Below are 26,938 nucleotides of genomic sequence, written 5' to 3'. Positions count from 1 at the left end.
CCTCATTGCGTCTGTTCATTTGTTCGCCATTTTGTAAGAGCCTAAAAACATTCCTCGCTGCCATGTCAGTAGTTTATCACCACATTCCAAATTCATCCACAGTGGTGATTTTTAATTTTTTATTAAAATAATATTTTATTTACTCCTGTGATTTGCGTTGTGAACTGGTTGTTGGACACAGGAATTGCTGTTCTTATTTCAATCCAAATTCCTGAAGACAAACCTTGATTCCTTAAGGAACATATTCACAATGAACTGTGAGATCATTGCATCAATTTATTGGTTATGGTTTATTCTTTTAAGTATTTTTTATGGTTTATTAGTTTTTGTTATTCTTTCATTTTCCCCCGTAGTATAGTTGAATGCTATTAGCCTAGTTAAAGAATTTGTTAATTGAAGTATGCTAAAGTCAATTTATTGCTGCGAATAACAGCATTTTGGAAAGTCATTGTTCTGACAAAAAAAAAATATATTAAAATTGTATTAATAATTTTGGTAATAATTATTAATTATAATTATTTATAGTTTCTAAAATCCAAACCAAACCTATTGTTGCACAACACATCATAGGTGTGTACACGCTTTTAAACTCAGTAGCTTTAAAGCATAGAAAACGTGCACATTTCATTAGTGTTACGTGTTCTATATTGGGAATTTGTCCCACTCAACTCACTCATCACTGAAGCTCAAGATGCTGCAGACACCTCTATCTGGTTTTATTTGCTGCAAATGATGAACAACCCAGCGTAATTGGCTTAGTAATGTAGTGTTTTTGTTTCCTGTTTGTCTCTGGACAATGTTTTATGTCAGATGTTACATATCCAAGAAGACTTGTTAACAAGGCGAACCAGATGTAAAGACCTGATGTGTTTACTCCATATTCTGTCCGATGGCTCACAGCTTAACAAACAATTTGATTTTCTTGTCTTCCCTTGTTTTACATTAAGCTTAATTTTCTTTCTCTAAATTGGAGTTTATATTATTAATGACTATTGTTTGGGTAATGAGTCCAGCATTACTGCCATCGAACAAGATGATCAATAATATCTGCTTGTGTCTCTGCAGAGACAGAGTGAAGTATTTAACAACTAAGACCCCCTCCTCAAAGACACGACACAAATTAACCAGACACACGCACTGCAGGTGCATGTGCACACAGACACAGAAGCTCTGTGGACAGGAGACAAATTAACCACTTCCAAGAGAGCAATTCACAAAGGAGCACAGGACAATGAATGGTCAATAATCAATACTGCCTGCTTCAGGAGAGCACCCACACAATATTAACGTTTAACACAAGCACATGTGAAAACACACAAACATGTGCATTACAGCCCAGCATAAAGTGTGGGTTTCTCTGTGATGGAGTAGGTCTTTACTGATGATACTCTGATCACTGAAAGATGTGAAATTCTTCTTCCAACTCTTCCATTTTTAAACTCCTTTTTAACACTGAAGCTACAATGACAGGGGACAAAGTAGCCATTTCCCCCAGAGTTACTCACCACGAACAGTAGAAAATGAACTACCTCAGATCAATACTGCATTCTCTCATACAGCCACTGCTGTCTCCACCACAGCTGCACAGTTAAACAAGGAAAAATGCAAAAACATTTACCAAGTTTTACTTCAGTTATAAAATAAGAATGCATGTTTGGTTTAATAAAATCTAACTGGATTTTTACTTTCACCCATAGGGTGATGAGGTTGATTCAGCTTCAGTGGTTAGGATTACTTAACCTGTGAAGCCCAGGGGGGTTTTAGAGCAATTTCCACCTGAAATTACATACCTTAAATAAATCAAGTATAGCTCCACAGTTTTAAGGCCTACATTCTACATTTGGTACATGTGTAAAGGTAAGACATAAAATAAAATTTTTCCAGTGGAACCACTATTGTAACTGTTACTATGTCTGATTAAACTGTGATTAAACAAAGAAAAAATTTACATTTTTGAGCCTCGCCAAAAGTTTTTTCTAAATGAATATTGCAAAACACTATGAAAATCCTTTGGAATTCCAAGGTGAACCCCCAGGTTGCATTCATCCACATCTTCACTATAACTGCAGCAAATTTGGAGTGAATAAGTTGAAGCATATATGTTCCACAAACGTTTTAGAGGGCAATGTGCCCGACGGAAAAGGCAGTTAGGCAAAGGGTGCCATACTTTCCCAAATGTGTGTTTCACCTCATAAAAAGGAAATAAAAGGGAATCTGGTCAAATAAAAGTGCTTCTACATATAGTATAGCCTTTGGTTATGACATTTACCCTGCATATCATTAAAATGTCCAAACTTAATGGAAGCTAACAGAGTTGCGCACAATCTAGCAGCCGGCGGACAGCAACCAGCAGACTGTAATGTGCACGCAAATTACATTACCAGAGAAGGTGCTAGAAAGACAAATTATGTCTTGTGAGAAAGGCGAATGTCTCTAGTTTGTTATGATATAAGACATGTGGGGGTGCTGCAAAGAAAAGGGTGCTTTTTGTACCAAAATATTTTTAAACAGAGACGGGCCAAACTGAAAACTATTAATAACTGGCATGGTCCTCATGATTGCTATGGACATCCAACAATCCTGATTTACAGGAGCATATTCTATTTTTATATTATTGGCTAATGCCTTTAGTTTATAAAAAGTTAGTTAACTGATTTTAGATTTTCAAGCAATTTCAAGCCTCCTTTGGAAGAATTTCTGACTTGCGGCAAGGGAGCTTGGAAACAGGATCTGATTAGGCCTTCAACGTGCACTGGAGCAGTTCACAGCATAGTATGAAGAGGCAAGGAGGAAAGTCAGTTCCTCCAAATCTGAGTCCATTGTTTTCAACCAGAAAATAGTGTACTGCTTCCTTTGAATCAGCAGCCACTCTACGTCTCAAGTGGGAAAGTATCCTGGGAACTTGTTCACAAGTGATGGTGGAAAGGAGGGGGAAATGGATGAGGGAGATTTTGACCTCTGTAACAGTTGTATTGATGTTGCTCCAGTCTGTTGTGGAGAAGAAAGGGCTGAACCAAAAAGATAAGCTCTCAATTTACCAATCCAACCATGTTCAGACCCTTACCTTAGGTGATAAGATATTAATTATAACCGACGAAATGATGTACCTGAAACAAGCAGCTATAATGAGCTCAACTTTAGAGATATAGCGGGGAGCTCAATAATTTGGGGGAGAGCGAAGGTGTATTTCTGGAGGTGTTTTTGGTATGCCCAACTAAGAGGAGACAGTGGATGGATGGATGGATTAACATCTTTAGTCACACTTGCCCTTCTGAAAACCGATTTACAGTCCTTTCCGTCATTTTAGCTATGGAGATTTTTATGATTTTTAAGGGGCAATGATTCCTGTCAATCAGCTTGCTGCAATTAATATCAAAGGTCTGTCACCTAAACTCTCTTTTTAAACTTCAGATTCATTTTATTGATCAGACTTGTGCAGCTATCTCTTTTAGAGACGCATATTTAAGAGTCAGTTCATTTTTCCATTGTATCTGTTTAGAGTTGTCCAAAGCTGAAGTAAGCACTTAAATATTTGTCTTTGCCAGTTCCAGATATAAGCATGTCAAGCGTGTGTTTATTAAAGAAAATAAATTATGTTAGTACGACTTGATGTTTTACATATTGTGTAAAAATATATTTCTCAATTTTCTCATGAAATTAGCATAAAATCACATTAAACTTTTAATGACTCTTGAGAGACAGACTACACCTACTTCCAACAGCACTGACCAAACAGCAAGAAACAACGTTATGTGCTGACAAGACGTTTTTGAAAAGTAATTAGGTAAAAAAGCAAACCGGACATTGATTACATTTGAACCACTGATTCAAGAAAAAAAAAGATATCTCACACCAAATTAAGATCAGTTTTAATTTCACAACAAGACAAGCTATTGTTCCGCTCTGGGCAAAAAACAAAAGTTCATCACCATCAAGTTGCGGATCCAGCAGGCGCAATGCCAGAGGCCCCTCTGCTGCCTATTTGGCAGATATCCGAAAAGCAGTTTCTGCTGGTGCACGTGGATAGTGGTGCTGTACAGGTCCTTCTCAAAATATTAGCATATTGTGATAAAGTTCATTATTTTCCATAATGTCATGATGAAAATTTAACATTCATATATTTTAGATTCATTGCACACTAACTGAAATATTTCAGGTCTTTTATTGTCTTAATACGGATGATTGTGGCATACAGCTCATGAAAACCCAAAATTCCTATCTCACAAAATTAGCATATTTCATCCGACCAATAAAAGAAAAGTGTTTTTAATACAAAAAACGTCAACCTTCAAATAATCATGTACAGTTATGCACTCAATACTTGGTCGGGAATCCTTTGGCAGAAATGACTTCTTCAATGCGGCGTGGCATGGAGGCAATCAGCCTGTGGCACTGCTGAGGTCTTATGGAGGCCCAGGATACTTCGATAGCGGCCTTTAGCTCATCCAGAGTGTTGGGTCTTGAGTCTCTCAACGTTCTCTTCACAATATCCCACAGATTCTCTATGGGGTTCAGGTCAGGAGAGTTGGCAGGCCAATTGAGCACAGTGATACCATGGTCAGTAAACCATTTACCAGTGGATTTGGCACTGTGAGCAGGTGCCAGGTCATGCTGAAAAATGAAATCTTCATCTCCATAAAGCTTTTCAGCAGATGGAAGCATGAAGTGCTCCAAAATCTCCTGACAGCTAGCTGCATTGACCCTGCCCTTGATAAAACACAGTGGACCAACACCAGCAGCTGACAGGGCACCCCAGACCATCACTGACTGTGGGTACTTGACACTGGACTTCCGGCATTTTGGCATTTCCTTCTCCCCAGTCTTCCTCCAGATTCTGGCACCTTGATTTCCGAATGACATGCAGAATTTGCTTTCATCCGAAAAAAGTACTTTGGACCCCTGAGCAACAGTCCATTGCTGCTTCTCTGTAGCCCAGGTCAGGCGCTTCTGCCGCTGTTTCTGGTTCAAAAGTGGCTTGATCTGGGGAATGCGGCACCTGTAGCCCATTTCCTGCACACGCCTGTGCACGGTGGCTCTGGATGTTTCTACTCCAGACTCAGTCCACTGCTTCCGCAGGACCCCCAAGGTCTGGAATCGGCCCTTCTCCACAATCTTCCTCAGGGTCCGGTCACCTCTTCTCGTTGTGCAGCGTTTTCTGCCACACTTTTTCCTTCCCACAGACTTCCCACTGAGGTGCCTGGATACAGCACTCTGGGAACAGCCTATTCGTTCTAGAAATTTCTTTCTGTGTCTTACCCTCTTGCTTGAGGGTGTCAATAGTGGCCTTCTGGACAGCAGTCAGGTCGGCAGTCTTACCCATGATTGGGGTTTTGAGTGATGAACCAGGCTGGGAGTTTTAAAGGCCTCAGGAATCTTTTGCAGGTGTTTAGAGTTAACTCGTTGATTCAGATGATTAGGTTCATAGCTCGTTTAGAGACCCTTTTAATGATATGCTAATTTTGTGAGATAGGAATTTTGGGTTTTCATGAGGTGTATGCCAAAATCATTGGTATTAAGACAATAAAAGACCTGAAATATTTCAGTTAGTGTGCAATGAATCTAAAATATATGAATGTTAAATTTTCATCATTACATTATAGAAAATAATGAACTTTATCACAATATGCTAATATTTTGAGAAGGACCTGTATGTTGACTATGCACACGAATCTTAGACCTGGCTGTACATCCTGATCTACTCACAGATGAGAACTAACAGCACAGACCAGACCTCCTGACTTTCCTGCCACGTTTCCTTTGGACTAGAAAGTTGCAACAAAATCCTCTCCGCTCATCTTCTGTAACCAATCAGTGTTTCCTGTTGATGTTTACAGGCTGCCAATAGCTCAACTAGAGCTAAGAATCAACAACCGACCAGGTTTTCATTGAAAACCCGACTACTTGGTTTTCATCTTTATTTCTGTACAGCCGATGAAACAATTATGATGGTTAATAAGAAATACAAGCAAAGACTCATAAACAGATTAGTTATGAGTAACATTATGGGAAAAATAACTAACAGACCCCTAACAGAAAAGTTGGTTTAAGTCTACCCCGTCTTTGTCATCATCAACAAAATAAAGAGTCAGATAAAAAATGCTGCAGTGGTGTCTCTGTGCCTTCTGAATGTATAAACTTAAATTTCATATTACTGATTTTTTATAAGAACACAAACAGTGAGATTTTATGAGCACACCATCAATGTTTTAATGAATATGCATGACGGCTGCAAATAGTCAACCAATATAAAATCAAACTACTCCAAATAAAATTAATAATGATTGCAAATAGCAGAAGGGATAGAGAAAAAAAATACATTGAGTTCCTTTATCTTCTTATATCTCTTTAAGAGAAATCATAATCAGCAAAAATCAGAAGGACTAGAAGGAACATTTACTCCCTTCAGTGCTAAGCCCATAAAAAACATCCAAAGGTAGCCTTCGAGGGATTGGCTTTACCCAAACAGTTCCAACAAACTACTTTTAATGGAGGACGCTCATTTCAGTCACTTGCACCCAGGACCTGGCTCTTTTAGTAACTATCCCTGTTTTATGATCAACAGTGAGAATTTGAATTAAGATGGAGCATTAAAATGAAAGGTCTCTCCTTTCAGCAGAGCTTCTCTCTCAACACGACAGACTGATGCAGTAAACCATCCTGCCATCACTCATGATCAACACACGTAGAGACCATCATCCTGGTCACTTATTTCTTAAACAGTATGTTGAGTTAGTTAAGTTACCTATGAAGTCATAACAAATGTGTATTTTCATCACAAGCTCTAAAACTATCTAAAGAGGACAGATGAGTCAAGCCTTTATTTAAAACGGGGAAGACTACAAGACAAGATGATGTAATACATGTTGCATACTTTACCAATAGTAGTGTTAAAAACTAAAACTAGGCACAGCATTTTTTTCAGTTCTAATTTGGTGTTTAAAAAAATGTAATACAAAATCCTCAACTTCTCAGCAGAGGATAAAAGACAAAGGTCACTGAAAGGCTCAGCCTAAATATCACAACTGTGACAGTTCTTATTTTTCTCATTTTTTGTGGTTAGCACTTTAAGCAGCAAATCTTTACTGTTCTGGCCTGTGGTAGCTGTTATTAAGATGACAGCCGCAGCCCCTAGTCCCTAGGTTGACCCGGTCTCAGCTCTCCATGCCAGCCCTGGTGGCAGGCCAGCAGTAGGAAACTGCAGCATCCAGCTGCCAGAGTGGTCACTCTACTACCTGAAACACCACCAGTGCGGATGCCAACTCACTGACAGCCATGTCAGAGAGAGTACAAGTAAATCTCAGGAGCAACATTCAGCAGGAGAATGAGCTACTTCACTGTGCATTCAACAGTTACAAAAAGAGAGCTGCAGGCTCAATTGCTCTGCTTCTGTTGGGAGCGAATCTAACTAATTAAATAGGCTGAACATTAAATATTCAACCAGAAAAAGGGTAGGACTCCCGACAAAAGGAGCATGTACTGAAGGCGCTTGGGAGAGGAGTGATTGGAGGGGGGATCCTCTGTTCCTCTCTGGCTATAAAACAATCTGCACCTAGCATGGTTAAATCAATAGCGCCTTGCAGGAATTAGCAGCTGTCTTAAAGCATTCTGACTGACAAACACAAACAATCATCCATTATTAAATATATATTAAAAAAAACATCTAACTCGGACCCTGAGGGGCGGGGGAGACTAGAGGTTAAACTGAGGGACATAATCAAAACTGTGACTTATAGAAAAAATTTATCAATGGAAGAGAAAAGAGTAATTCAGCTCTACTTTTCTCCAATGGGCCATGATTGAAGGCAAGAACAATCAGATCTAAACTGCAATTACACCAATGTTACTGGACTGCAGTTTAAAGTGATTTACGTCAGATCAACAGAAAACAGTGCACCTAAGGTAGAACAAGAACATTTTCAGCGCATTGCAAAGCTTTCACACCCTTTATTTGTTTGCATTTGGTCAACTTACAAGAAACTTCAATGTGTTTTTTTTTTTAAAGAATTTTATTTAATAGACTACCACAAAGTACTGGACAATTGTCAATTGGGAAAATGGTACATGGTGCTAGGGATGGACAATTATCATATTCCTAGTTATCCATATGTTCAAGAAATATAGGAATTAGGATTTATTGTGATAAATTCCAATAGAAGATGTCCATAAACCCCAAAAGCTGACAGTATGGTTGGAAATGTAACCATTTTATATATGTTCCCACTGTTAGTGCCAGGAGAGCATCAATAAAGTTCAATATATTTGGGAATATGACTAAATGTAAATATTGCCTGCTGTTTAATGCTTTTCCTGCCTGGGTTGTCAGTTTAGGCGGACGGTCATTTCCTAAATTTGTGCCATACTCCATTTTTGAATCACGTATTGAAGAGTGCTTTGTGAGAACTTCAAAGCTGGGGATATTATTTTATAACCTTCATATCTGACCTGTCTTCCTTGTCCCTTGATCTTTGTGAGTTGTGAGATTAGATGGAACACAGGTGAACTGTATTTACTAATATGGTGGTGTCCAAAGGAAGTCGGATGCACTGGATTTTATTCAGGTATCAGTACAAAGGGGTGCTGAAGACAATCGCAAACCACAGACTATGTGTCCGAAGGCTGGAAGTCAGGAAAATACTATGAAGTTATCTTCCATTTCAGAGTTATACATTCACCGGCCACTTTATTAGGTACACCTGTCCAACTGCTCGTTAATGCAAATTTCTAATCAGTCAATCCCATGGCAGCAACTCAATGCATTTAGGCATGTAGACATGGTCAAGACGATCAGCTTCAAGCCGAGCATCAGAATGGGGAAGAAAGGTGATTTAAGAGACTTTGAACGTGGCATGGTTGTTGGTGCCAGACAGGCTGGTCTGAATATTTGAGAAACTGCTGATCTACTTGGATTTTCACGCACTACCATCTCTAGGGTTTACAGAGAATGGTCTGAAAAAGGGAAAATATCCAGTGAGCAGCAGTTCTGTGGGCGCAAATGACTTGTTGATGCCAGAGGTCAGAGGAGAATGGCCAGACTGGTTCGAGCTGATAGAAAGGCAACAGTAACTCAAATAACCACTTGTTACAACCAAGGCATGCAGAAGAGCATCTCTGAGCACACAACACCAAGAACCTTGAGGCGGATGGGCTACAGCAGCAGAAGACCACACCGGGTGCCACTCCTGTCAGCTAAGAACAGGAAACTGAGGCTGCAATTAGCACAGGCTCACCAAAATTGGACAATAGAAGATTGGAAAAACGTTGCCTGGTCTGATGAGTCTCAATTTATGCTGCGACATTCGGATCATAGGGTCAGAATTTGGCGTCAACAACATGAAAATGTTGATGTCTCCCAAAAATTTATATTATTACGATTTCCCCCACTGACGCCATGTTTGCTATTGTCTGAGACTCAGAATTCGGAAGTCAACTAAGACGAGAGGAATTTGTGGTAAGAGCAGTCATCTCTCAAAGTGTTTTGTGTTTGATTTAATCAAGGTGTACAAAATGACCAGATTCAAAACAAAATATTGCATAATCTATTTACTTCATATTATTCTGGAAGATTCTTTAAGACAGTATCTATGATATTACTGAAAATAAAGGGGGGGGGGGGGGGGGCAAAACGGGCATGCATGTAAGGGAAGGTTGGAAAATCAAGTTTAAGAGGTTTAAATGACATTAAAGGTTGGAGAGTCTAGATAAATAACAAAGGGGCTTCAAAAGAAGCAAAAGCCCAACAAGTGGTAACCGTGAGTGTAACAGGGATGGGAACAGAGCACTGATAGGGAGCAGTCGGTGGGTCTCAGTGAATAACTCACCAAGACCAGAATAGCACTGGTAGGAGAGTAAAGGGGGGTTCAGATGTCCAGGCCAGCATGACAGAAATGGAAAGTTGGAAAGGCTGAAAAAGACGAAGCGTCCGGTTTCTTCACAGGCTGGGAGCATGACCTACAATTTGGCTCTGTGACTTGAGTGAAGAGCCAGGCGGAGCAGATGAGTTATTGGAGGACATGAAACTGAAACAGGGCCACAAAGAAGTAATGAAATAGTAAGGATAAGATGGGCCCTTACCTTTTTTATGCTTTAATGGGGGGAGACTACAGACGATCTTGTTAGACAATCAGTTAGAAGAACACTCATGGCACTGTAGAGCTGTTAGATTGTGACTGCATGATCTTATCAGAAATGATATGATAAAAAATAATGGAAAGGTCTGCACACAGTATACATGTGACTATTCACTGGCCAGTTACACGCAGCCTGCAGAACCTTCATTGTGCCTCTTCATTCTGTTCGTAGGGTAGGGAGGTGGAATTTGAGTAAACAAACAAAATGAAAACTAGAGTTTATAAAAGAGCTAAATCTATTTCAAACGTTGCTGACTGTAAAAATGAAAGAGCTGTACAATAGACAAACATGCTCAATTGGTGTATTTTGCTTTTAAGCAAGAAGGTTATCCAAATAAAACTCCCTTCGCTTCACAAAAGCTGAAGCTGGATCAGTTCTGTTGTATTCAGGGCCTCAGAAGGTGAACCGAAACCCAGTTGATGCAACGTTACACAGACTCCTTGCCCTTTTTTGTCCCTGCAAAGTTGTTAACAAGTAATCAGCTACAAGCTACAGTTAAGACCCACTACGGTTTCAAGGCACAGTTTCTGGAATATTTTCAAGGTAACTGGAAGACACCTGTTAATTTGCCTGAAGGTTGACGCGTTGTTGTTTATAACCATGCAGTGCTGATCATAGTTTGGTTGCACAGTACCAACACCAGGGTTGGCTCTAACACATGCAGCACACACGTTGTTGGCATTAGTTTTGTAACATAATACACTTTGTGTACCCTGTTAAAAACTTCACTCGTTAATTTAAAGAGCAATTTTAACCCCTGGTGTGTATTGTGACCAGGTAGGAAGCTCAGTCGTACAGCTTCATATACTTGGGATGATCCAGTCAGCACGATTATCGTGATAACTGAGACTGAATGAGGTGCATAAAACAATTTCCACAGTTCAGTGCATGCACGATTGAATGCATTTACTCTGACAGCTGCATTCCAGTTTGTTACAGGAATTTGGTGTGTTTTTAACACCAATTTGTAACTTCTGGGACCTTTAGTTTGTCATTGCAGTCATTACATTTTTTTTTTTATGTGCAAATAAGTTTAACCCTGAGACACTTATTTTTTTTCTCTCCATTTATTCAGCACCGCACTTTTTAGTAATACTATATCTTGATTCAACTGTGAATGGGTTTTAATGAGCTCCCTTCTCCTCATACGTTTCAGCGAAAGTGTTTGAACTTACTGATCGTGAATCAGGTTATATGTGTGCAAAACAGAATCCGAGAACTTAAATGCACTTGTTGCAGTGAGAGACAAGAATAAAATGCTCTTCCCACGTAAACCCCCACCCCCAAACATGATTATTATGGAAACACATCAGTGTGTGCAGACATATGGAGGAGAGCTTGCTGAGATTGGGTTACTGTCACAGGGTTGTGGGGCTGGGCACCAATGCTGGCAGGCTCTACAGCTGACAAAAGGTGGAGATTTATGAAGCTGCAACTAAGGGCCTTCTGACTTTCCCCTCCCCATTACCAGAACACACACACACACACACTTGTTTTGCTATATGTAGTGAGGACCATGTGTTGACTCCCATTGACTTCCATTGATTTTCAGTCATTTTCAACCCTTTCTATGCCCTAACCCTGACAATAACCCTAAACCTAACCATTACCAGTGCATGCCTAACCCTAACCTTAACCTAAAGTCAATTCATACCTTAGTCCTAAACCTAACCGTTAGCAAAATAGGTCGTGAGGACCAGCAAAATGTCCTCACTTTGGTACAAACGGTCCTCAATTCGATGGTGAACTCGGGAAAATGGTTCTCACTGTGATGCCAAGACAGGAACACACACACACACACACACACACACTCTTGTTTTACTATATGTAGTGAGGACCATGTGTTGACTCCCATTGACTTCCATTGATTTTCAGTCATTTTCAACCCTTTCTATGCCCTAACCCTGACAATAACCCTAAACCTAACCATTACCAGTGCATGCCTAACCCTAACCTTAACCTAAAGTCAATTCATACCTTAGTCCTAAACCTAACCGTTAGCAAAATAGGTCGTGAGAACCAGCAAAATGTCCTCACTTTGGTACAAACGGTCCTCAATTTGATGGTGAAATCGGGAAAATGGTTCTCACTGTGATGCCAAGACAGGAACACACCTTCATGTAACACAGAGTACTGTTTACACAGGAGTCCTAAATAGTAAATCAATTCATAATACAACATAAATTACAGTTGCATACATTTTTTTTCAAGTTATGTAAATTCTTTCATATTTTGTGCCAAATCATTCCCACGTTTCTATGGAACTTGAACCCAAGATTTCTACCATGGGTTTTAAAATAAAACCCTGTTGCTGATGCTGGGTGTCATCTTACAATCGGAAGGTTGTAGGTTTGATTCCAGCTTCCCCTTGTCACATGTCGATGTGCCCCTGGGCAACGCATTTAACCCCGTTACCTACTGATCTGTGTATTGGTGTATGAAGGTGTGTGCATTAGTGAGTGCGACTGGGTGAATGTGGCTCTAGTCTAAAGTGCTTTAAGTGGGCAGTATGACCAGAAAAGCACTATTTCAGAATCAGAATCAGCTTTATTGCCAAGTTCGTACATACATACAAACAAGGAATTTGACTATTTACCATTTAATGTATGTCTGCACTTCAGCACATTTGCATTGACTATTAGAATTAAAAAATTAACAGTGTGAGAAAAAACATCTTGAGGCATAATGTATAGAAGTATACTTATGTAATAACATTTTCAGTATAATCTTTTGCTTAAACAAGCCTCAATCAACAAAAGGGAAGCCTTGTCACAAGATATATTAAAAATTCTCCTTTCTAATGGCCAGCCATTGTGCATTCACTTGATTACTTTACACTTAATAGGTTCATTCAAAATTTGACATTAAAATAATAAGTAACTAAAAATCTAATTTCTAGAAACATAATTTTCAGTTCCAACTTTTTCATGAGCTCCATAAAGTGAACTGTAGCTGTTTTAAAACAGAAAGACGACCAGGATCAGTTAAAGTTATCAAGATGTACCACTGTGCACCTGTTTTCAATGTATTTTTGTAGTGTTACTTTGTCATTAAACAGTTAGTCCCTTCTATAAAAAAAAATAAATAAATAAATATGACACAGATGCGGAAATAGCTGAACACCCTCCTAAGGTCACCGACGGGGGTGGGCAGCATTATGAGGGGAAGTGTCCCCGGCTAAAAAATAGCGCAGCATAATGGCTTCCTGCACTTTTGATAGCAAAAATGAGCATTAGAGCTAGAATATTTCAAGACTTGCAGAAACAGACGTTTCTAGGGGAGAATGGGAATACTGTTGTCTGAACACGAGGGGCTGCAGCAGTGCATTTACAAGCTAAAACAATAAGATTAAGATGACTGAGCAGCCAATCACCTGGATGACCTATACACACATGCACATACTCATTGGCATGTTGTGTCAATTGTAGTCACTTTGTTTACAATGTGAGATGAAATGAGCTTTTTGTAGGTGTTTAGCAGAAAAACTCGTTCTCTGGGGTGGTTTTATGTTTAGAGACTTCATTATTATTTTATTTGATCATATTTACTGAAGGATGCTAATGTGAGCAAACTGCACTAGGTTTCCAAAGGCAGCAGTGGCATTTACAGCATGCTCCCAAAATCTGTCCTTTATTACTTCAAATCTAGCAGGCATGCAGTGACATCTGGATCGGGTTTCTACCGATATGTTTTCAAAAAATAGTGGCAGACAAATTCAGTGCAGCGATACTGTTGTTGGGCGAACGAATGCTTTAACTGAAACTACATATTACTTCTTAGTCTTTACGCTTCTGAATTCTGCAGATGGCACAAGCCACATCACTCCTTTGACTGCGGATTTGGCTTGCTCGAACAGAAGTCAGCTAATGCGGGCCTGTGACTGCGGCGCTTGCCGAGTCAGGGGCGTAATAGAGCTAGGTTCACTTCTACCCTGGTCACATCAGCGGTTTTCTCCAAAAAAAAAAAAATGGAAGACAGAAAAGTGTGGCTTAATCCCACTTTGAAGTATTTTGTGAGGGGAGCTACTGTATCTTAATGAAGATTTATTACACATTTACTTTCTTGTGCACTGTTGAACATTGAAATTAGGCGAAATAATGAAACCATTAGTTGAAATAAACAAAAATGTATATTTTCATTCATTGAATCAAATTTTTATCCGCTTGTCAATTTGGTGAGAATTAACCTATATACTGTACATATGTACTGTATGTGCCGCTAACAGCACAACCACATGGTGGCAGTAATGCACATTGTTTGCCAAAAAGGGACTATGGTGGCTGGAAAACATTACGGCCATCTTGTGGTAAAGTTCTTACCAGCGTATTCCTATGAGATGGAAGTGGAAAAAAAGGCAAGCTTAACAATTAACTTATATACAAAATGTACCTGTAAAGTGTGTAAATGTGTCTAAAGTTAGATTTTTCAATTGATGGGATCTTTAGATTAGAAACGTAAAAGTCTAAAACGTAAACGTAAAACTTTACTGATTTAGTTTATTAAATTAATCACAGGTTGCACACAGAACATGCTCGGTGAGGAAAATTTTGAGGAATTGTGGATTCACCAGTTCAGTCATGGGAAGTTTGCGGCAGCTGTGTCATTTACCAATAGGTGACACTTGTTGCCAGTCATGTGTTCTCAAATAATTAGGGGCCTCTGCCTGCGTCCTGTTAGGTTTCTGATTTATTCAGACAGCCTCACTTGTGGGCCACTCCTCTGGATACCAATAAAACATTTACCTCCTTAACTGGGAATGAGTCATGATCATCTCAGGGTCAAGTTTCTGGACTCAATAGTATTGATTACACATTTTAACACATGCCGGTCAACCCGCTCAACATATAACATGATCTTTCCCCTCATGAAGACATACAGGATGATCTGAGAGTTCAATCAAAAAACACGGATTAGACAAGACAAGACTTTTTTTGAGAAATTAACTAAAGTTCAACACAGTGCAACAAGTGTTCCTTGCAGTCTTGGTGCACTCTGGAAGGCCAGCTCAAATAATTATGGCCAGCTGACAGTTTGATAGCTGCCCAGAGAGGGAGGAGGGGCCTCCAACACAGTTGAGAAGGTACAGTGTTCGGATAACAGGCATGCATAGCTTCTTGAATCTGGGGAGGTTAATCAAAATGCCAAATGTTACAGTGCACCAGTGCAGAGAGCTATACTAAGCCCATCCTGCACAACACATCATCTTACATCAGAAACAGAATCATTCATGCAAAGTAAGATCCTCCAGGATTAATGCACGCAGAGGTTCGTACTCCGATACGCGTACACAGAAATAAGTGAAAGTTAAAAATGTAAAGTGACCAAAAAAGGTATGCACATCCTCTATCTGCAGAGACAACTGCAGTTCCTCCCTAAATCATTACAGCATTGCTACAAAAGTGGATATGTGGTTTGTCGCGTGTGTGTGGGCGCACATGTCATTGGGAGCATGTGCGAGAGAGACAAATGGTGACAGACATAAAGAAAAGGAAAGCGGGCGAAGGCCACGGACAGAAAGAGAAGACAGACGTCCACCTGTTTGACACAGAGAGCCTGAGAAAGTGAGCAGGAATGAGCAGAATGTGTGTGAGTGTGGTTGACCAACCGATAATACAACCAGGAATGGCATTTAGAGAACTGTGTGTCAAAAAAACAGCTGACGGGACCACCATTCAAACAAACTATCAAAATCATTTGACTTGTAAATGTTCTGATACAATATGGTGATGCTTAAAGCATGCAACTGCTGTTGTGTGCAACAGGTTCAAACAAACAGCATTAAAGTCCTCTATAGCTGGCTCAGTATGTATGCGGGAACATGCACGGACATTCACAGGAGTGTAAATGTGGGACAGTGAGTCAGTGAAACCAGACTACGGGACAAGCGGTCGCAGTGTGAAGCAAAAGTGGGAGAAACTGGATCAAGTGTGAACCAGAGAGTGATGCAAATAAACAAGCAAAAATAAACAAATGGCTGCTCAGCCAAGATGAAGTCAAAAAAGGAAACAGGAGGGAGATGCACATGTCTCTGGCAGTCAGATTGTTTAATAATCAGTCAGTGAAGGCATTTAATAGCTTCTGCTGCACAAACTCTGGTAAGCCCTCCTTGTTTCACTTTTTTGTAAAGGTTTGTGAAACTTAACAATGGAAGTGGCAACAGGAGAAGTGGGAGACACACTGAGGTTCATAATGTGTTTAAAGTAGCAGTGCACAAATAAGGCTTTTTTGGATCAATACACTTTATAGTTTTCTTTTAGGTCTGACCTGTAGGATTTAAATTCTGCAAATTGTTTGTTTCCTAAAGACAACAAAACATGAAAGAGAAAAAAAAAATCTGTTGCAGGTTCTTTGGATTCCAGTTTAACAGAAAATGAAGAAAATGCAAGATTATTCCCAATTATGCATCAAAGCATTATGTCCTATCTGATTATGGATCAAAATACATACTGTTTTTTTTGAAGTTCTTAGTTTTGATGCCTTTACAGAATAATGTTTTCAGTATTTAACCTGCTGATCACCGATCAGATCGGATAAGGGCAAGCATCGGACGATTTCAGTCTGTGGTGGATTGATTGGTGCGTCTCTTGTTTTAACACGATAAATGATTAACACCAGAAGTCACTGGCTTTTACAAATACCTGCATGGTCATTATAGCAAAAGAATTCCAAAAAGAAAGAAATCCAAAACCATAAATAAATTGAAATAAATAAAAACCCAAATTCCTTGTGGACATAAATCACTTTCTACAATGACAAACGTGCAGAGGCAGAATCAAACATCATGTGCAAACTGGAATAAAAAGAAAAAAAAATCAATGTGAGATTTAATAACAAAAGAGTTTAAAAATGAGTATAAACATGTGTCTTTACATTCAGATCTGCAGTATCCAACAGGGGAAATAATGTGGTACACATCGATTTTGTGTCAAAGAAAGCCCCTTTAAATTTCAATGCAATTGGATAAAGTGTCAACTCCTATTTTTTCCAGACAGTTTACTATCCAATCAGAAAATGTCATGAAGAACAGTGAAAATATTGTTAAGTCTTCAGCTTCATGTCACAATAAAAGAGAAACCTTGAAGTAGCTGCTGTAAACATCCTGAAATCTCAACTCTATGCAGGACATCCTGAATATATCAGTTTACAATAGAAAAAAACCCTTAAAAAAACTAAAGTCCTACTAATTGGTCAGAAGCTGAGTGTGTAACTCTTTGTGCTGAACTTGATCCCTTTAGCACAAAACATGAAGTTCAGCATGGAGTAAGATGATGCAAAGTGTGCGCTGACAGCATCCCAACATGTCGGCATGTATCTGCATACAGCAGCATGCATGAATATAGCAGAGATGAGAGTGGAAAATGTCAGTGATGTGGGCCTCCTTGCGAAAGCAGCCCTCCTGATTTATGAGGAAAATAAATGGGATCACTGCAGGCACGGCAAGAGGATCCGTATAGGAGGGAGAGGCGGGTGGTGAGGAGTGAAGATTCTTTTGTGGTGGCAATTGGCTCCATGGTGTCATGTTGAAGCAGGCAGCTTGTCCATAAGCTAAAGCTGAATGCATCAGAGTCAGCCGAACTACAGAATACAAGTAAAAAAAAAACTAAAAAAAACCTGACAACGACCAGAGAATACAGCAAAGCTTGGGCGGGTGAGGTGTACAAACATTTAAGAGGGAGAAAGGGTAAGGAGTTCAGAAAACATCCAAAAGTACTGCCCAAACAGAGATGAAAACATACATGTGTGATTAGACAAAAGATTATTATTTTCTATGAGCAGCAACATGTTCTGTAGTCCAAAAGGTTCTGGAAACTTGACAAATCATTTAAAAAGCCAATCAAACACCACTGAACTTGTTAAGGAATTTACTCTCTGATGCTTGTTGCAGTTTTGTGATAAAAGAGCCCTCTCCCAGCAACGGGTATGACGGTAACTGCAGGTAGAGAATCAGCCTTTGGCTCGAGGTCAGGGTTTCATTCCTCTTCCTGTCTGGTTCATGAGCAATGGTAGGATGGAGCAGGAGATGAGCTGATTTTGGCCCTGCACCTGCTTGTTGTGGGGACAAAAGACGTGGGCCAAAAGGACTCAATTTACCATTACAACTATGTTCCCACACCTACAACCGCTAAGGGTGACAGCAAAACCTCACACCTTGATATGGATCAAGACAGCAAACAAGATCATACAAGCAAGTGAACTGAGCTTCTTCTGTGCCATGGCCAGACTCATGCTGACAGGTAGCGTGAGAAGCTCTGTCTTCCGTTAGAAACTTGAAGTAAAGAATAGGATGTCTTTGTAGGTTTTAGAGGTATATCTCACTGGGAGGAGAGCCCAGGGCAGACCCAGAACTTGTTGGAGGGACTATGAATCCTTTTGGGCAGGAAATGCCTTGAAATCCCAAGAAATGAGCTAGAGAGTGTTTCTGGGGAAGGCAATGTCTGAGGGCATTTTCAAACTGATAGTTGCTAGCTAGCTGATGGTAAAGAAAAGCATCTAACAGCATGATGCAGCCACCGCCCTGTTTCACAGTAGAGACGGTGATCGTGATTATGTGCAGTGTTAGTTATCCACACATAGTGTTCTGGCTATCTTATTGCCACTCTTCCATAAAGGCCAGATTTGTGGGTTGCACAACTAATAACAGTCCAAAATTATAAATTGGATTAGGTTTTATGTCGTAAAAAAGGAAACGATGCGAAAAGTAATATTTAGAACTATGCTTAAGGATTATTATCAGCACAGTTAAGACAGGAACAGTGAACAAAGAGACATGCTGTGTGATGGAAGGAGAAGGAAAACACCCAGAGTTCAGATAGAGACCTAAAACGCTCCAGAAAGCTTTCGCATGGGGCCTGAAGCCGCACGGCTCAGCATTCTTCTTCACCGTCTTCTGTCCGTTCCTGACATTTATCTGCTTTATTTGATTATCTGGGCTTCATGACTGCCTCTGGGTACTTGCAACCACAGATACACACACACACATCTCGATTCATTACAGTCCCAACTGCTTTCCTGGGTTTATGCCCTCTTTAAATTAAACCAGAGATAACTAAGCACCTCAGAACACCACCCCCTTTAACGTGGCCAGGACGGCTCAAACTAGTCATTGAGGAGGAAATTAAGAAACATTGTTTGTGAGTGTATTATCATGCATGTGTGAGTGGTCATAAGGTTGTTTTTAACCGGCTCATCTATAGGGACTCTGCTTCCCATCATTAGTAATTCAATTTGCTCTTTATTAGCGGCTCTTATCAGAGGTGCAGACGGCTGCGCACAGCTTCCCTCGCTCCATCTTCCTCTTTACTCACCCCTGCTCCACCTTTGCTGGGTCTGAGTCTTAACATCCATCTTTAATTAGAGATGCACATTTTCCCACCGCATGCCATTTAGGTTGTTTGTATGGCATAAAAATCAGAGAGAAAAGATGGAGGGTGGGAAAAGAGGAAAACAGAAGGATTCTGAAAGAATCCAGGCTGAGTTAAATAATTAGGCTGATCAACAGAGAGCCATGAGGAGGAATAAAGCCTAATGTTAATAGTGATGGCTTTTCTAATGTCTTCTGACTTCATTGAGAATGGGAGATTACACCAAGATGGGCATGAGGCGTGTAGGGTGCACAGAACGACCGGCGGGTTGGAAGGGCCAGAGGAGGGAGGGACAGAGGGAGTGGGGGGGCTGTAAAAACAATGATTGCTTTCCATCAGGTTAGGCCTATATTCTACAGTTCGTTAAAACAATCCAATTTGCAAAAGGATAATTATGCATTAGCTCCTTTTTATCTGCTGAAGGGAGAGTGGTGCCAGGGCTTGATAGCAGCGGCGCTGCTCGCCTCCACCTCTGCAAATTACCCGCTATCGGCACTTGTTCGCCATCACGGCTGAATTGGGCAATCAATTAACACCCCCCACTCCCCACCCTCTACTAACTCTGTCTGTAAGCCCCTTCTGTGGCAGCAGGCCCTACAAAGCCTTAACAAGCAGCACATGGATGCGATTTGCTGCCCTCTACTGGAAAAGGCAGAGACTGATTTTCAATACATGATATATTTGTCCTGATATAAGATCACACTGAAACAAATAAAACGCAAAAAATGTAAAAACAAAAACTTAAGAAACTGGCATTTAGAGAAACAAACTAAAACGAAATCTTTGGAAAATACTTGTTTACACTGCAGGTCACCCATCAGCACTAGTTTGTGGCTGATTATCAGCTTAGCCTGTCTTTGGATCAGACATTAAGCGGTTGTTGGTAAAATTCTACTGAAATGCATTTCCAAAAATGACAAATAATGGCAATTCAGCTTTAATGTTGCCACCCCTTCTTACCAGTCACTATGCTGCAGATTCACCCCATTTATCTGATTAACAGTTTCTTGTCTTCCTAAACATGTCCTGCTTTTTTAAAACAATCTGAAGGATCACACAAAAAGCCACTGAAAGAGTTTATATTAAAAGACAATAAAGTGTTTTCTTTGTTGACCCCTGGATCACAATGTGAACTGCACAAAGTAAAATACATTTTTAAACACATTTAAGGCTCATTTAACAGATGGAACAAAAAAAGCAGCAGGCTAGAACAAACTAAAGCTGAGATGATTCCTATTTTGTCAAATTCAGTGGTATCTCATATACCCAAGTCTCCTCTATCAGAGGAGACCAAGACACCAAAGAGGAGTCTAGACTGCACCTACGATAAAATGAGGGAGAAATAGAGGGTAGGAGGTTTGTAAAGCGATGACCCACCCACAAAACTGTCCAGTTCATTCCAAACCAGGTGTAACAATACATTCATCTTATGAGATCGAGGCCAGATATTGACATTGCTTTTCCAAATAAAGTCTTAAAAACTCTACAGTGGATTTTACATCTAAATTAGAGCTGCAAAATATCCGGAGTCGAAGTGCAATTTCACTCTGGCCAATACTGCGAAAGGACTGCTTGGATGCAATATTTGGCGGGCTGCACGGTGGCGCAGTTGGTAGCACTGTTGCCTTGCAGCAAGAAGGTCCTGGGTTCGTTTCCCAACCAGGGGTCTTTCTGCATGGAGTTTGCATGTTCTCCCCGTGCATGCGTGGGTTCTCACCAGGTACTCCGGCTTCCTCCCACAGTCCAAAGACATGCCTGTTAGGTTAATTGGTCACTCTAAATTGTCCTTAGGTGTATGAATGAGTGTGTGCATGGTTGTTTGTGTGTTGCCCTGCGATGGACTGGCGACCTGTCCAGGGTGTACCCTGCCTCTCGCCCATAGACTGCTGGAGATAGGCACCAGCTCCCCCGTGACCCACTATGGAATAAGCGGTAGAAAATGACTGACTGATGACTGACAATTCAATTCAATTAAAAAAATACTTTATTAATCCCAAAGGGAAATTAAATGTTGTTATAGCTCATATTATGAAGGTTTCCTCAAAGAGCCGTTGTAGATGCTGATGGCTGTGGGGAGGAAGAATCTCCTGTAGCGCTCCGTCTTACAGCAGATCTGAAGAAGCGTCTAACTGAAGACACTCTGTTGTTGTAAGACAGTCTCATGAAGAGGATGCTCAGGGTTCTCCATAATGTTCTTCATTTTATGAAGAATCCTTCTTTCCACAATGATCTCCAGAGGTTCCAGAGGAGTCCCCAGAACAGAGCCAGCCTTTTTTATCAGCTTGTTGAGTTTTTTTAAGTCCCTGGCGCTGATGCTGCTTCCCCAGCAGATGATGGCAGAAGAGATCACACTTTCCACAACAGACTTATAGAAGATATGCAGCATCTTGCTGCAAACACCAAAAGACCTAAGCTTCCTCAAGAAGTACAGTCTGCTCTGTCCCTTCTTGTAGATGGCTTCACAGTTGCATCTCAACTCTAGTCTGTTGTCCAGGTGAACACCGAGGTATTTATACTTCTCCACCACCTCCACTTCTTCTCCCATGATAGAAATAGTTTTTGACTTAAGTCTTTGACTTAATGCACTCCCGGTTGCTGCAGCTGTGCTAATGGTATGGGTAGGTCATAGTCAATGTAAAGAAAATCGTTGCTGCCACAACCCTACCAGTGAATGTGTTGTGTGCGGCAGGCTGTGCTGCAGAGGGAGGGCTGTAGCACAGCAGAGAGCAAGGGGGAGGGACACGTAAGGTGTGCTTGTTCAAACTTTCAGGCTTAGTCCACGGTTTTCTCAGAGCTCCCTACCACAGCTTTAAGTGCAATCAGTATCGTCATCCTAATATTGAGCAATAATACTACATTTTCATGTTTTCTTAAGGTTGTTCAGCCCAAGTGGTGATCCTTTTTTATCTGTTTTCATTAAATAGAATACAGGTTTAATAAATCTCAAACTGTGTTATAAATAATCCCGGTGCAGTTAGTTAAACTTTTACAATTAAGCACTTTAGATTTTGAAAGAGAAAGGATCAAAAGCAGTCCTTTGACAAAAAAGTGAAAAATCCCTATATATTTTTTATACCTTATACCTAACTTGGAAACTGCAAATGGGAATCCGACTTCAGCCTTATAAACCAGTCATCATGTATGGCGATATTTTCTTCCAATGTTGCCAAATAGTTGGTGTCAATTTCATTACTGATATATTCATTGGAAAGGTAGAAAGTGGTGAAATATTCTAATATATAGATGGATAATGAAGGATTATAAATAGAAACATTACACAGTAGGTGGAACTAAGGGTGGAGCTGGTATGGAGAAGAGCACTAGAGAAACATACAGCTATAGCAAAAAACATGAACCATAATCACTAATCAAACCTTTTGAAGGAAATTATTGTTGAACCTCTAAGCATGTTCAAGTCACTAGTATTAAAATAGAAGTCAGTCAAATGACCACTTAAAACCTTCTATTTAGCTGAAAAATTAAGAAACCTTTTACAAAACACTGTAGCATAATTGTGTCAGCTGGAAGAAACCAAACCAGACACAGAATTGTGGTTGGCAGGACCGAACCACCAGTAAAAGCAGAGAGTTGGAATTTATTAATGGATTCAAAGCATTTCCTGTTTTTTTTTTTTTGGGGGGGGGGGTTTCCGCAGCTACATCCTGAACAGACCTACTGCTATCAGAATTATTTGAACAAATACGTGTAAAAGCCACTTAATACCAGATAGAGAACAGCAGAACATCAACTCATAAATCGTCAAGGAAAAAACAAAAAAATATATATATACACATCTTTACACTCTGACATCAAACATTTTAAACCTTTGGGGAGCAACTGAAGATCCCTAATTATGCTAAGCATAAAAAAAAAAGACACATTTAAAAATGTTAAATTGTTAGCCATCAGCTAGTAGTTCTGAAGCCACTTTAGCCATGCATTCCTTCTCTCTACCTGCATCTACTGTAACTGATGAATCAATTCTGGGTCAACTGGACTACAAACCTAAACTATGATGACCCCTAAACCAAAATCTTGTTAATGCCCATCAGTTACTTCTCAGAAAACTGGTCAATAATATCTACAAATGATTTCATCCTTTAAACTTTGATAGTGGTTTCTTACTTGTTTTTGAGAAGGTGGGGGGGATCTTCCTCAACTTGTGTCTGCCAAAACAGACCAGCTCCCTGGAAGGTGTCCTCCGTACTCCTGCAGGACTCCTGCTGAAGGTGTGCAAGCGACTACGTGGGGGAAACTTTCCTGAAGCCAAAGTGCTCGTCTTCTCTGATCCACCGACACTGAGGACACAGTATGGAAACAGAACAGAGAACAAAGATAAAAGGTGAAGAAGAGAACAGAGAAAGAACATTGCTAATTAACAAAGACGACGGTGCACAAAAAAGAAATACAGGTATTTAATTAAAAGTGAACTAATTTCAGTGATTCTATTCAAAAAGTGAATTAAACAGATATATATGGAACATAGATCAATTACACACAGAGGAACATATTTCAGTTGGTATTTCTGTTCATTTTTTATAATTATGGCTTCCAGCTAATGCAAAAATCAGCTACTCAGAAAATTTGAATACTACAGCATTTCCAAGCTTGTTATCCTGAAAAAAATATTTTTATTTTCATATATAATAGTAATTTTTCTGAAAAAACTGATTATTGGGTTTTCAGCAGCCGTACATCATTCCATCGAGATCAATACAAATAAAGTCTTAAAATATATCACTTTGTGTATAATGAAGCTATAAAACATGAGTATCCCTTTTTGAATGACTATACTCATACGTTTCTAACTCTAACTCACTGACATGCACCATTTAAACTCTTTGCTGCCACCTTCTGGTGAAGTGGTGCAAAGAGCTTAACAATAAAACTGAGATCAGTAATGATAAGAGGCTAAATCAGTGTGCAAATGTACCTGCTGGCGGTCCTCCTGATGATTTTCATTCTGCTATGGAGTGTGAAGACACTGGGAGAGGGAGAGCGAAGGTAAGCCCTCTGAGGATATGTCGGAGAAACATGCCCCATTTTTAGCCCTTTGTTGCTTTTCTCTGCCGTCCAGTGGAAGGTAGATCTACGGCGAGCTACCGCTGCAGTTCCTGTCCCCGACCCTGCTGCAATCTGCCCTCCGGCCTTCCAACGGTAACGGCTCACAAGTGTTGAGCTGGCAGAAGAAGCTGCGATTTCCCTCTTCGGCCTCGCAGACGGAGAAAAGGTTGATTTAAGTTTCTTGTCAACATCTCCTCTCTCAAGACTTCTCTGAGGAACAGTCACAGTTTTGGGAGATAACGGCTTGCGCTGGTTCTTGGTTTGGACTCCAGAGGAGGAAACCCATCTGTACATTGAAGTCTTGGGTGCTACAGTGACAGGACTGAGCTTTCGAGGAAACTTCCTGGACGGTGTTTTCTTACTTAATGCACCTGATATTGGACTCCCTACAGTCACTGCAGCTTTGAGGACAGATGTTGGAGACCTTGCGATTCTGCTAATTGGTGCGGAAACAGAGCTGGTTGCTTTGAGCTCCAAGTCCACAGTCTGGTTCTTCACCCATGTGAATTTGGATTTTTTTAAAAATGGTGCGTTAACCTGGCCATGGAGGGTCTGGGATGAGGCGTGTTGGAAGGAGTGTTGTGGTTGTTTGGAAGGTGAAAGTAGGTTCGGTCTGGTGGGATTACTGGAGAGAGTTGGTAAGGTTGGAGACTTATTAGTCTTGCAAGTTTCCGGGCTGGTTTTATTGTTCAAGGAAGACTTGTTCTGTATTTGAATCATGCACTGAGAATGTAAGGAATTGGTGCTAACAGAAGATGGAAACTTAAATGAAGCTCCAGTTTTCTTTTCTGGCAGAACGACAAACCTGTTTTCACCCTTTTGCTGACCCTCCTGAGTCTTTGAAACATCTCCCTGCATATTGGTGCTACCTGAACTTAAACGTTGCGTTTCAGAAAGTGTGTTTAATTGTTCTGTTGCTGCTCCACTCATTCCTGTTTTCCTGCTTGTAATTCCCTCTTTCTTCTGAGTAAGATTCCCTGACAATGAAGAGGCAGTTTTACTGAGATTAGCTTCGGGGCTTTTGCTGCTGATTGTTGCGGAGATGCTGCCAGTTCCATACTGGGAGGTAGATGGATGAAGGGAAGTGGAAGGAACAGCTGAGGGTTGTCGTACAGTTGACTGGGGACAGTTATTCCTCAGAGAGTATGTCTTCCTCCAACTTCCACGGCTCTGATGATCATATGGCCTCCCTCTGGAGCTTTGAGGATGGACGAAAGATGTGCTGAAACCTCTGCCTCTGGCTGCTGTAGGAGCCTCAGGTAGCCTCCGCTCTGCTGCAGTAATCGGTTCATCACCATGGACGCTCCTATGCTTATTGATAAGATCTGAGAATTTAAAAATAGTTTTGATTTAGTTCTAAAATTGCTTAAGAGACCTGAACTAAATTATAATAAAACACAACAGAAGAGAAAAACAACTGACACTATTTTTATTATGCCCTGATACTAAAACCATAGAATTGAAAGAGGGTGTACTTTCTTTTTCAAATGAGTTTAAATGTTTTGGTGTAACGTCTGCAAACAGTTTCGCCGTTCTCTTGAAAAAGAAGTCTCGTTTCATCAAAAATAAACCCTTCCTAACATCAAGCCATCTTGACTGTATTTCCAAAGCACTCACCAGCTTAAAACCGTTGTCATAAAATCAGACAATGAAATACATCGCTGCAGAGCCGAACAGATTATTTGTCGACACTGTCGTTTTGTTTTAAAAACATACATTTCCGGTTTGATTGCATCACCCCGAACTTTTCAATAAGTAAAAAACAAAACGCATTATCGGTACCAGGACAATTCTTTACCTCCAAATTAACCAAACATTAACAACTTAAATTAACGTCTATTTTTTTACATTTCTGCGACAGTCCTCAAGCTTAACCCAAACATAAAGCTAACGGTTAACGTTTGCCTCTAAATTGTCGGTAAGAAAGCTGTTTCACAACACACACGGTCGGCCTCATGAAGTAAACGAGAGTAAAAAGGTTTTCTCCCCCTTCGCTGGCGTTACAGAAAATAATCGGCATTGATAAAAACTGAAGTAAACCTTGTAGAAGTTCAATCTGCCTCTTCAGCGCTTCTCTTTCCTCCATGTTTACGTCCGATGCTCCTCAACGTCATATCCTCGTGGATGACGTACACCATTCTGGCCAATCACAATCTAAACTATACTGAGCTTTTTCCCTCTCTTAATGACTTGCAGGTTTCACGAAGACCGAAAGGTAGGTTTTTTTTTTTTTTCATGACCAATAACATTTCCATGAAATTGCTACTTTTACAAAATGTTTGTTGATTGTTTCACATTTTATCTTTACATATCTCTACACTTAAAGCTGATTTGTTTCTGGAAATAATGCATTTGTGAACGATTAAATTATTATTAGGAAAGTA

The 26,938-nt window shown here is 40.2% G+C and overlaps 1 protein-coding gene across 1 annotated transcript in view; it reads right to left on the bottom strand.

Moving 5' to 3' along the window:
* The window catches only part of zc3h3 (zinc finger CCCH-type containing 3), a 74,095-nt gene extending 47,366 nt beyond the window's left edge, over positions 1 to 26,729 (bottom strand). The window contains exons 1-3 of the mRNA XM_047375135.1: positions 26,595 to 26,729; positions 24,424 to 25,879; positions 23,616 to 23,788 (exon numbers count right to left, since the gene is read on the bottom strand). Coding sequence (XP_047231091.1) covers positions 23,616 to 23,788; positions 24,424 to 25,879; positions 26,595 to 26,640 — 1,675 coding nt within the window. The 5' untranslated portion in view covers positions 26,641 to 26,729. The remainder of the gene's footprint in view (positions 1 to 23,615; positions 23,789 to 24,423; positions 25,880 to 26,594) is intronic.
* Between the last annotated feature and the right edge of the window lie 209 nt (positions 26,730 to 26,938).

Source organism: Girardinichthys multiradiatus, chromosome 9, assembly GCF_021462225.1.
Source record: "Girardinichthys multiradiatus isolate DD_20200921_A chromosome 9, DD_fGirMul_XY1, whole genome shotgun sequence".
In the NCBI taxonomy this organism is placed as follows: domain Eukaryota; kingdom Metazoa; phylum Chordata; class Actinopteri; order Cyprinodontiformes; family Goodeidae; genus Girardinichthys; species Girardinichthys multiradiatus.
The sequence above is the reverse complement of the archived record's forward strand: the minus strand, read 5'-3'. Positions and strand labels throughout refer to the sequence as shown.